This window comes from Atta colombica, unplaced genomic scaffold (genome assembly GCF_001594045.1).
Source record: "Atta colombica isolate Treedump-2 unplaced genomic scaffold, Acol1.0 scaffold1, whole genome shotgun sequence".
Classification (NCBI taxonomy): Eukaryota; Metazoa; Arthropoda; class Insecta; order Hymenoptera; family Formicidae; genus Atta; species Atta colombica.
In genome coordinates this window covers 955,504-969,004 of record NW_017259183.1, presented here as the reverse complement: position 1 = coordinate 969,004, position 13,501 = coordinate 955,504, and the positions used below count along the sequence as shown (strand labels likewise).

The following is a 13,501-nucleotide window of genomic DNA, read 5'->3' as shown; positions in this document are numbered from 1 at the left end:
GAGAGAGAGAGAGAGAGAGAGAGAATACATTCTGAATAATTTTATATTAATAATATAAATACATTTGCATTATACAACGCACAATTACATTTGTAAAAACGATTTTATTTTTAATTTAAATTTTTATATAAAAATCTTTAGTAAGATATATTTTATAAAATACTGATTTTCTAAATAATGTTTCTTTTCGGAAAAAATATTAACGAGATAGAGATGAAACAAGGCTAGTTGTCACAGTTTTTGAATAATGATTTTTAGAAAAATCGTAGACGTAAGATTTTGAAATATTACGTTATAATATGGGCTTATATTTCTTAAATATTAAAAAAATATTACTCTTGAATTATCATACAAATATTTATTTTTAAATAAAACTACAAAAATAATAATAACATAATTAGCATTGCACGCAGAATTGACACACGTTCCAGGTTTGGTATATTTTTTTGTGAATATAAAACGTATAAAAATATAGAGTTTTTATTTTAATATGAGCTCTACATTTCAAGAAATAGTAAAAGTCATTAATTTAAGCAAAATGATTATTTTAATTATAAAATATATAATTTGTTTTCGTATCATAGTTTCTATACTAAAAATGAGAAAATATATGAAATATTATATTTGTAAATATATTCTTTAAAGAATGTGTTGATTTAAAAATTGAGAAAAATGTTTAGTTTGATTAATTGGAATTCTAGTTGAAAAAAATGTATGAATCAAAATTTTTCTGGTTAAACCTATACTAAAATTCTAATTGAAATAATTAGAATTTGCAGTGATATAATCAGAATCCTCTGATTTATTCATTTTCAATCAAATATTTTTTTAATGAAGAGATTAAAATTGATTATCACTTAATTCCGATTCATTTTAATCAATCCATTCTACATGGACAATTTTAAAAGAAATAGTATTTACAAACTTTGTTACAATAATGATTAACTAACTACAGTAAAAATTATAAGACATCATTTTTTACAAGAAAATCGTGCTCTGCCATATATTTATTGAGTTCTTAATTTTTTGACTATCAATCCTGATAAGATGACAATGCTATCAGTTTTCCCTACTTACATTTGGTTTAAATATATTCGCATTTCTATAACATAATATCTACAATTTTTTAATATTATAATCAAAAAATCTTTTTCAAAATTTCTTTAAGTTTAATATGTGGAGTTTTTTTACGTATATCATATTTTTAATTATGTTCAGTAAAAAATATAATAATTTGATATTTAAATCATTAGAAACAATTATTTAATTTTTGCAATAATTATCATAGATGTATATATATATATTGTCTTTAATTGACTTCACTTAATCATTTTATTGGTTGTTCACTATTACGACAAATTAAATCCAATAATCCGATTAGCATTAGCGCTTATTAATGTTCCACTTATCGCAAAATATTGTCTAAAAATACGATATTAAGAATATAATAGCCTCAGTGTAATCATTCGTTAAATATTTCCGATGTTTATCCAAAAGAACAGTTACAGCTTTAGAACAAGTTTATTTAATAATGATTTCATTTGTCGTTAATTAACAACAAATTAAATCAATTTAAATAGTTAGCATTAAAGCGCATAAAAAAAATTCTCTCTTCATAAAATAGCAGATAACACAAAAAGTTCGGATATACGATATCGGCACGCGTTTCAGTTTAGTTATCGGTTTAATTATCTGATGATACATACGCAAACAGTGCAATTAGTATCCCGTCGCCAATGCTACGCTACGCGGTGTGAGTAACAGCATCTATCGCGAAACGACCAGCTCCGAAGGTGGATTGTCACCTCGAGCTGTTCGATACGCCCGGCGGAACCGTTTGCTGAAACTTCGTCGAGGGCCATCGGCTTACCTCAAAGTGGCAGGTCCTGTTCCGAGGTCGAAGGTGAACTGCACGTGGCCCGAGGAGAGATAGAGAGCAATAAAGTCACCGGTGGCATCGCTGTGATGGCCGTTGTAGAGTATCACGCCGTCCGGCGCGGTCGGTTTTAACGTGACGGACAATTCCAGCCACGACAGCGACGTGTCCGCCAATCCCGGATAACGTAGGTAAGAGGATCCGTTGAAGGATGGAACCTGTGGGAATAAAACATCGTTGTGGTCTGAGATTGCATGGAAATGTCGTTACTGGGCAAATGCATTCTCGTTTTTGCCGCCCACCCTTAATCGCCTGCCATTGAGGAAACTGGTGAACGCATCGTAGATATTTGGTAGGTTCCATGCTTTTTAAACGATAGTAAGCAAGCATAAAAAAATACAGGATGTCCTCTATGTTTGGCAAACTATCTATATATTTTCGATTAATTTGCGCTTGATTTTTGATTATTGATAAATCAAGAGAGATCATCAATTGTTGCAAGTTTTTAGCATTTAACATGAATATTTGCATTATTCTTTATTAAAATTAACAAATCGCTAAACTAAAATCTATTGAGAATTAAATTAAGTTTAAAAAAATTTCTGTTTACAATGATTTACAATTAAAGAACAAAATAATTTCTTTAATAGTTTTATTCAAAAAATCAAGGATTAAAAAAATGATTCAGTATATTTGAAATATCAACGTGGAATTATAAGAATAAAGAATTTCATTTCTTACATATAGAAGTGTAACAGATTTTTTTAAAATTAAATTTAAAATTAAACTTTCAAATTTGCTCAATAAATTTTAATTCAGAGAGTAGAAGAAAAAATATAAAATGTAACAAACATACCGATAGAAAACAAAAGGATATGAAAGAATAGATATCTATAAAAGATATTATAGATATAATCTTTCCATCTTCTTTATTAAATTTGAAAATGTGATGTTATTTGAGATTTCTTGTGATATAATGTTTCGAAACGCTAATGTTATACATACTTGTGTGTACCTACTGTAAATGATAATATAAGTTTAAGGAGGAAATTGCAGTGATAATTCATAACTGCTTCCCGAGAACACGAGCCTTTAACGTATTCATAAGTATGATATTCCAAAAGGGACTATTATATTGTAGCAAAAACTAAATCCATATTCATAAACTAAATATGTATTGTAAAAAGAGAGAAGAAGTACTTTAAAAAATAATTTATAAAAAGGATTTTAGCAAATTTGAAATAATTTTATTTTAATTTACTCTCTCAATATATCATTTTATATTGAATAAATATTTACGTAAACGAGAGAATTATAATAAGCATTTCTATTGAAACAAATGTCAATAGTATGAATAAATATACCATAATGTAGATATAATTAATTATTGTCGTATCAATTAATTTTCTATTACATTGATTTGTTCATTGATTTGTTCACATTAATTTGGACGAGTTTTTTTTTAAAGAAATTAAATTATTCTTGTTACTCTATACTTGTAATTATATTAATGAAAAATATTTTTAAAAAAAGTTTTTACAAATATTTGTAAGAAAAAGTCATTTGTATTATCACGAAATTATTTCTTTCCTTTTTTTGTTCTATTTGGAAATGTTCTTCTCGTATTCTTTTTGTATTATAAGTACTTGTTCCTTCATTCCTAATAATTTTAAAACCATAACAGATTTAAACAATATATTTTTTGTTATTACAGATATATTTCTTGTTATTACATGTTTTGTTCTCTCACGCGCACATGCACACACACACACACACACACACACACACACACACACACACATATACACGCGCGCGCGCGCGCGCACGCACGCACGCACGCATATTTCTCTTGCGACAACTGCAATAACTCTTCTCGTCGTCAAGCATAAAGTAGAGAAACTCTCTACTTTACTTCTACAGAACAACTGTTGTTATTTAATTTACGACCAGTGCGGGATTTTGTGCTTTTCGTAAATCGGAATGCAAATACGCTGTATGTCACTGTCTCGGATAATCTTTAATATAGCTGCATTCACCAAGTGCCTTAAGAGCAGTAAGAAGTCGAAACGCGCTGCTTCCGTCTTAATGAGTCTGGCTGATAATTGTTTGTTACGTCAGTTACCTTTCAAGATAAAATGCGAAATGTAAACGCTCGTGTAGGATCCTACGATGAATTATAATACCTTGACACATTTCGCAAAACTCAAATGGGAAACATCAATATGTATGTTATGAATTTTATAGTATAATTTTTTATTTTCTCATATTTTATCTTTTTCATTTTTAAACATATCATTAAATGAAACATTGAAATCGAGCGATATATTTTCTCTTATGAAAATTTTACGTAATTTTTTTTTATGTCCTTTATAGCTTTTACTTGATTAATAAGAAATAAATATATTATATATGCTAAATCATATATCTATAAAGAAGAAAGAAAACTGGATAACATAAATTTTTTTTCCATGAACTTAAATATTGAATTAAAATAACAAGTATAAAAGTTTGAGATGTCTGCTCTCTTTCTCTTCTTGAATAAACATATTTTACAAAAATAAACATATTTAATTAGAAATATATTTATAAATATACATATCATGCAAGAGGCTCTGATATATATGTGTGTGTGTGTGTGTGTGTGTGTGTGTGTGTGTGTACACATATATTTTAAATATTATTTTTTAGAATAAATAAGAATTTATATTTTTTGAGATTACGAAAATATGTCTATTTATTCTTATCAAACTGAGAATTTTATTTGATTTTTGAAAGAAAGAGAAAGAGAGAAAGAAATATAGTATTATTTTAAAATATATACATATAGTTTACTTTAAATGTTATTATCGGTTTGCTTTCAAACATTCATTAAAATCTTACTTAATAAAAAACTATTTACTTTTCTATATTTATATCGAAAAAATATTATACATTTGAGTTATGAAATTATCTATTATACCATAAATCACATTACGAATATCATTTCCTATCTACCTTTCCATTTTGCTTGATATTTATTCGATTTCTTTGCTCGTGCGCTCAAAGATCTTTTAGTGTACTTTTCGTCGAGTCATAGAGAAGGATGGTGAAAAATTCGAAAAATCAAAGGAACGAAAGTGCAAATGGTCCTTTGAAAGTACGGCATGAGAGCGGCGTAAATTAATTACGACAAAACGGAAGGAATCCTGACAGCGCTGTTAAGTTAGGCAGGATATGCTCTCCTTTAAGATATTTCCATCCCCGACGCCTATGTGCTCGTTGGCCTCCTTTTCCTTTTCCTGCTTCGTAAAAGCTACGTCCCGGTGATAAGGAGTTCCCACGGGATAGCCAGAAGAGAAGTAACCTTGTATTATGCGAAAGACCAGCAACTCTCGTAAGATCCCTCGGGGAACACCTTTTCTCACCGCTTACGACATCGTCCTTCTGTTCGGCTTATGTCCTCTTGATGTTCATGACAGTCTGCGGCACGCAAAGACCGTTGATAGGTTCACGAATTTTTTACGAGACGGTTTTGAACTTCGAAATGTCCTGCTGCATTATCGAGTAAACGTGGTTACATACGTCGGCTATTATAAACGCCATTGAAACTAAACATTGTTTTATCGAATAATCGTTTGATCTTTGAAGATAATAAATACTTTGTTGATTGTATTTTATTGTTACGGAAATTGCCTTTGCAGGAACGGTGAAGTAAATTTTTCAGTGTATGGAGTTCCCGAGGAGAGAAGAGGAGGATGGGGGGATAAATATATTTCCTCATACATATCTTTTTTATATGGCAAAAGTGGCTGCTCTAATTTTTTTCTTTGATAAAATTATTAATGAGCTCCTCCATATTTAATTTATCAACCATTTCTCGATAAATGTCGCAATATGATTTACATTTTTGTTTCATTGTCGATCGAAGATAACTTTATAAATGTTTTAAATAAGAAAATGATCTTGCATTCGAACAAGTTGATGTAGGAATTGTTAAAAGAACGCGAATAAATTTTATTCTGGTATAAGATTTCTGCTTTCAGGATTGTCACGTAAAAATTACATTATATCCTTCAACCAATGCAGTGACATTTTTTGTATGTTTGCAATTTCTAAATTATAATTTCTAATTTCTAAATTTCTCCCCGATTAAGTATCATACAGATATGAAATTCAGTGTATGAAATTCCATACATTGAATCATTCAGTATATGGAATACTTCGTACCAACCATATTGGAATCCATGTGTCTTTGCATTTATGTTCAGCGTATTAATTCTATTAAACTTTTAATTACGTATTCGTATATTTCTAATAAATATTTCAAATTTATAATGAGAGAAAATATATATCTATATCTTTTTTAACTAGAAATAAATAATGTGATAGCGCATCTATTTCTTATGTGTTTTAAATATTATTTGGTTATAAATAATAATGTTGATAACATTTTTTATTCATGTAGTTATAATTCAAAGATTTTATGCATGTAGTTATAATCTAAAGATTTTATAAGCTTTTCAATAATACGATTAAAAATATAATCAACAGATTATATTTTATTAGAATAAGATCGTATTATGAACACTACTACAGATAATATGAGCACCCTTTATATATTTTTGTAACGGTTGATACCAGTAGTGTCAATTATTATAAAGGATGCATCTGTCTTCGCGACATTCCAATATGCTGCGAAGTTTGATCTAAATTAATATTTGTAATATTAATATTTGTAAAGTAAACAATATTGAAGTATTTTAACTTCATAAAGTTCCGAGACTATTATTGATTTATTAGACACAGAAGTTTTTTGGATAAGTGTGCATGGTCGTATGTTCTAAGCATCTTCATTATTCCTCATACACTGAAAAAGAGTCTGGCGAGGGGTCAACCACTATGGCAACTCAATGTATATTTCTTTAGAAATATATTGCGACAGTATAGTAATAAAACAGGCAATGCTAGCAGTAGTAGTAATAGTATTAGCAATATTCTAGCAATACATATATAGTAGTACATAATAATACATTAATACTTGGCAATATTACGTGCAATAGGTAATATTTACTAAATATATGTAAATGTAACATTATTTTTTGATTATATTAACCAAACATTTGATTGGCATTTGTTCTAATAAAATGTTTCATATATATATTGATAGATTTGTTGATATTTTATGTATCTTAATGAAATTGATTATTTTAATGCAAATGTTGAAATGGTGCTCTTATTATCCATCCAGTGCTCATATTACTCTGAATTATTGTGAATATATCCTCTGAATAGGCTAATATGAGCATCCTTAGGAGTAATATGAGCACAGGAAATTTTTCGTAAGAAATATTGCAGAATTATGCAGAAATAAAAGATTGAAATATTGGAAGTACAAATTAGTTCGGTCCGTTTTTTTGTGTTCAAAAATACATTTATTTCAAAACAAAATGAATGAACAGATCAATTAAAGTATTGTCCATCGCTGCCTACTACTTTTTCCCATCTCTCAGGCAATTTTCGAATTCCATCTCGAAAAAATGACTCGTCTTTGGAGGCGATCCAATTTTGGAGCCAATTTTCGATTTCTGCGAAAGAAGTGAACCGGTGATTTGTTGCATCTTTCGGAACAACCAATAATCAGAAGGAGCAATGTCCGGAGAATACGGCGGGTGCGATAAAACATCCCATTTGAGCGTTTCCAAATATTTTTTTACGACTTTAGCAACGCCGAGCGTCATGAAGAAGAATATTTTATCATGTCTTTGCTCGTATTTCAGCCGTTTTTCTTACAATGCACGGTTCAAACGAATCAATTGTAACCGATACCGATCGCCCATAGTGGAATCGCCAGGTTTCAGCAACTCATAGTAAATAAGATCCTTTTAGTTCCATCAGATACAGAGCATGATCTTCGAACTATGAATGTTCGGCCGTGGTGTTAATGTTGAGATCGATGGTAACGATTGACCGGGCTTAGCGTAGTATTTTTTCTTCTTGAGGTTGTCGTAGAATATCCACTTCTCATCAGTCACAATCCGATGCAAAAAACCTTTTCTCTGTTGTCTTTCAATCAGCTGTTCGCAAGTGAAAAATCGCCTTTCAACGTCTCTCGGTTTCAGTTCATAAGGCACCCAATTTCCTTGTTTTTGAATCATTCTCACGGCTCTCAATTGTATAGAAACGGCTTGATGAGTTATCCTCCAATGATTCTGCAAACTCTTCTTGCGTTTGATTCTGATCTTCTTCGAGTAATGCCTCTAATTCTTTGTCTTCGAATTTTTTTGGCTATCCAGAGCGAGGTTTTTCTTCAACGCTAAAATCTCCATCTTTGACCAAACGTCGAAATCATTCCCTACATGATTTCGATCAGTTGGAGCAGTGTCATCATAAACTTCGACAAGCATTCGATGGGTTTCAGTCGCACTTTTCTTCCAATTAAAGCAGAAAATCAAAACCTCCCGCAAATGCTTGATTAACAACAAAATTCGACATTTCAAACACAGTAAAAATCAAGGTTTTTGTATGAAACTCAAAGCGATATAAACTGAATATTATTAGCAGATGTTTAACCTCTCTGAACCGTTAAAATCAGCTGTCACTATGAACCATTCACAACAGCTGGAACCATCTTTAGGGAAACGAACCGAACTAATTTGTACTCCCAATATATATATATATTAGGTGTAGTAAAAAGAAATTCATTATTTTTGCATGAAATTGAATGGAAAAATAATGGATTTTTTTTTACTACACCTAATATATATTTCATTTCTGCATAATTTCTTACAAAAGATGTCCTGTGCTCATATTACCTCTAAGGATGATATAGCCTTCAAAGGATAATATGAGCTGGGGGTAATAAGAGCACTCGCAACCATTTCAACATTTGTATTAAAATAATCAGTTTTAATAAGATATATAAAACATCGACAATATCAAATGATATGCATAAGATTTTTTTTTATTCTTAAGTGTGCTAGATATATCAAAATGTTTAAGGTGCTCATAATAATATCCGATTCTACTCTATATACACATTAGTATCAAAATCGTACATATTAATATTATTTTTTTATTAGATGTTATTAAATTTATTCCTCAATAAAATAAAATACATATTACTATTGAGGTACAAATTAATTAATGAAAATATCATAAAAGAGTAATAAATAAAGATGTAAAAATATAAGTAACTATACAACTACTTAAAAAAAAAACCAATAGTACATATTTTAGAATATTTTTATTTGGTGCATTTTTTAATATAGAAAGAGTCATTCCTTTATATATTTCTTTTTAACCAACACAATTTTTGCGAAATATAACGTATCCTTCTCTTGGGCATGTAATTTCCGGAAAAGCTTTTTATGTTTCTTTTAGTGTAGAACTTACTTTGTTCAAATTGCATATGAATAGAAAGATGGTTATAATTTAAAAAATTGCAACTATGGATTCAAAATTGTCTAAATGCTATGTGTATTGATGGACTTTTTTCAAATGTTAAGTGTAGAAAAATTCAAAATAAAATTATGTAATAAAAACATAATATTAAATTTTTTAAATATTTCATATTTGTTTAAGCAATAAATAAATTTATAAAAATTTTATATTCTATTTGTTTCTCATTTATAAAATTTAATAGCAGAACTTAGCGTACTTAATCTTTTTATGTTTCGATAAGGAAACTCGTTAGTTATTTATTGTATTTACGCTGGAAGGAGTATTATCTTTCTCGTTTCACGTAAATGATTCAATAAAGCGTGTCATGTGCATTTCTTACGATAAAATGCCGTTTGAATTGCTTAATTTTATCTTGACATTAGCATTTTGTTTCGACATCTGGTGGCATCTTTCGGCGGATGTTGCAAAAATGGTCGTCGCCGTAAATTACGACAATATTCCGGCGACATTTGGTTATTGCAGCTATATCTCTTCCGCTTGTACGTTAATGGAATTAAACTCGGGAACGGTTGGGCGAGACCAAAGTTCGAGAACGAGTTTCGAGTTTGAAGTGATACTCGTTAACTCGAGCCCTTTATGGTCGTTTCTCGAGCTAGTTTATGTTCTGATTTCGAGATCGGAAACGCGGTAATCCTGCGAAGGGATACATCTACCGGCTCTTGCAGTTCCTGCACGCAAAACGCAGTTTGTATTATATGCAATACAAAGAGTAGCTTTTAAAATGCTGCTACTAATTTAAAACATTGATAATAACATTTAATATCCGTAAATAATTTTAATAAGTACATTTAAAAAAATTAGATTTTTATCACTTTTTATCACTTTTAAATAACTATTGAAGCAATTTTCACAATTTGTAAAGTATATGTCTTTTACATTTGCTGAGAACAGTTGGTTTTCAGGAAATTAATTTTAACATAACTATCACTGATATTGAAAATAAAGTAGTGAGCCGTTACTGACGCATGTGAATGAATCTTTATAACTTGGCACTTGGTGTCATTCCGCTTCGTGTCGGAAGTAATATCGGTCGAATGCCGATACCAATTTCATCATATCGAAGTGAATATATCCCTCTGCTTTCCGCCATTGCCATAATCGATATCGTATATATAACCGCGCATAATCCGCGAGAAACCGTGCACACGCGCGGGCGAACCGCATACGGTGACTTCCGGCAAATGTGGCGACGTTCGCTCGATTAAGCCAACTGATATAAATCGCGAGAATTTCAATAAACGTTATTCGGTCTAAAGTATTTTTATATATGTATTACATATGTATTATATATGTGTACACATATATATTGGTGCGCGAATTATACCTTTCTATTCGTTTAAGCCGCCTCATTAACGGCGCGGATGTTAATTACTCGTAGCCGCCCGCTTATTGCACGGATAAACGCGTCATTTACGAGTGGACGCGATCGATTCTCGTATGTCGCGTCGCATTTTGCGACAATACATTAACGCAGCGGAATAATGTACATCCTAGGGCGGCTTTTTAAACGGAATAGAGTGGCCACAGTATTTCATGTGAAAATAATGAGACAACTTTTGAATAAAATATAATAATATAAATTATTTTAATGTCATGAACCGTTGCATCGTTGTAAATTTTTTATATTAGAAATTTCCTGTAAATTCAAATCTCATAAATTTTTCCAAATAGTTTAAAATTATAAATATACGTAAATCTTTTTTATGAGTGTAAAAAGTAGAGACTGGCTATCAGTGACTGCTGCGATAAAATTTTGGTGCTTAACAGACTGGTGCTTAGCATCTAACTTTAAAGTCTAAAAACTAAAGTCCATTTACTTAAATCCCTTTACAATTTTAATATACTCAATTTTCCCTCTCTCTCCTTTCGAATAAGCTATGACTCATCTCATTTACCATTTCAGTTTTTGTGATATTCTTGTCAAAAAAGAACTGCTAAGAAATTATGAAAGAATTAAATGCACTTTTTTCATGATAGATATGAATTTAAACTAGAAAGAGACAACTGATGCTTAAGTCAAGCTTATTCGATTCGTACTCTATCGATGTAATCGGATCTTAGATTAAAGTAAGCTGCGTATAATCCATTAAATCTCGTAACGTGATGGCATAACAACATCATATGATGTAAACATGATGTTCGCTGTCTGTGTATCTGCAAATATAGGTATAATTCTCACATACAAGGAAGCGATCCAAGTATTGTATACTGCAATTTTTATGAATTTTGAAACATGTTCTTTGAAAAACATCTTTTTAAAGTTATATTAAGATTATGGTTTTAACTAATCGCGTAGATATAAATAATATAAAATTTTTTAGATTCGATTTCTGTCCACAAATTTAATTGTTACATGATATGATTGATATGTGAATTCCTAAGTAGAGAGACATTTGTGTATCATTAAATTTGTATGTGTATAGACAGAAATATTATGATGTGATGGAAAAATGAATAAGCTAAAAAATGATTATCATAACATTTTGTTACAAATTATGTTTAGATTTATTGAATAATACAATTTATAGTTGTCTTTTCAAACGGCTCCAATTAGAAATACATTTTTGGAAATATCTAATAAATGTCTCTTTATCTCGTTTTTCAAAAGAATAATTTTTAATCGTATTTTCAATCTTCTATCAATTTATGCAGCATTTTATTATGTTGTAAAAGTCATTTTAAGAAAAATTGGCATTATCATGTGCAAGAAATATATGTGTTAAATAAATCTGAAAACATGAAACTTGTCAGATGAAAACGTCTCTAAATCTCTCTCCGACGGAAATACAGTGCAGTGAATGTATTATTAGCATGCGAACGGCGTCTTGCAATATCCGTTCGAAGTACCCGAAAATTGCTAAAACTTAAATTAAGACCACAAACGTCTATATTCACGTCAAACAAGTTTAAGAGTGAATCATATAGTAATTTTGCATTTGCTTTCTATTTGCAACGTAATAAGAAAGAGTGAATTTTATAATTGTCTTATCTGTTTTCTTTTCTGGTTTCCCTTTAAATTTCCCTCATGCATATTTGTTTTCTTATTCGTCTTATTTATAATCAGTCCTATAATAGTCATATTTTTTAATTAAGATTTTTATCTATTCTTAATAATGTTTAATAATGAATATGCGCTATACTAATAAGATGTAAATGCTTCGTATAAGAAAAATTATTACATAAATAAAATTCGAGCAATTAAAATTTAAATTTTATTATAATAGTGTATTTAGTGTACAATATATTATCTACAGAAATATAAAAATTGTCAAAATAAACAATAAGAATCTTATTGGATCGTTATACATGTGAACACAATAAGAATATAAAATAAAATTCATAACGAAACTGGATCTTTAATTAAATAATTTGAGAGAGATGTGAATTATTATTCATCATATAGAAATAAATTAAAAATAAAGCACAGTACAATTTATCAATTATTCGTAATGAACTAAATAAACCAAAATAAACTAAATAAATCGTTTTTATGCTTTTAACAAGTGATTTTTTAATAATTTCATTTGATTAAATGCTAAATTGTAGCGTAATATGGAAGAAATACTTTGGAGCTTTGTATTCTCAGTAGATTTCGTAGCACCATTCTTATTCATAAGCTTGGTGATTGTTCGTGCTTATAATTCCTTCGAAATTGATTTAGTTACCTGTAGATCCACTCGGGTTTCGCAGAGATCGCCTGTGTAGCCGAGCGGGCAGAGACAGACAGCCGTGTCGCCTCCGGTTGTCAGGCATTTTCCACCGTGGGAACACGGCACCTTACTGCACCTGTCGGCCGTGCACTCCTCTGGAATGACAATAAATCAGGCGATTTAATAAAAGTTCCGGCGGAGTGCGAAATCAAGAGTTACACGAGTGAAAATCGGATCGAGGCCGACTCGATTCGACTCGACTCGACTGCGCGCGAGATAAAACCAATAAAATCACTTGCGCCTCGACAGGCCGTCGCGTCCGATTTATCGAAGTGGAGAAGTATCAATCTCTTCCGCCTCATCGTATTTTCGACGATATCATTTAGCGTGCACGAGCATTGACGAGGAAATTTTTTTGCACGCGTCCACGCGACGTCGACGATGATATAACACTCGATGGGCTTTACGACGTGATGGGACAATCGACCGGAAATACACGATTCTCCATCCCCGTTGCGATATATATATATATATA

At 30.4% G+C, this 13,501-nt stretch overlaps 1 protein-coding gene across 1 annotated transcript in view; it reads right to left on the bottom strand.

The window, feature by feature from the left end:
• The window catches only part of LOC108693994 (pikachurin-like), a 135,127-nt gene that overhangs the window by 6,547 nt on the left and 115,079 nt on the right, over positions 1 to 13,501 (bottom strand). Inside the window, exons 8-9 of the mRNA XM_018203243.1 lie at positions 12,982 to 13,121; positions 1,871 to 2,094 (exon numbers count right to left, since the gene is read on the bottom strand). Coding sequence (XP_018058732.1) covers positions 1,871 to 2,094; positions 12,982 to 13,121 — 364 coding nt within the window. The remainder of the gene's footprint in view (positions 1 to 1,870; positions 2,095 to 12,981; positions 13,122 to 13,501) is intronic.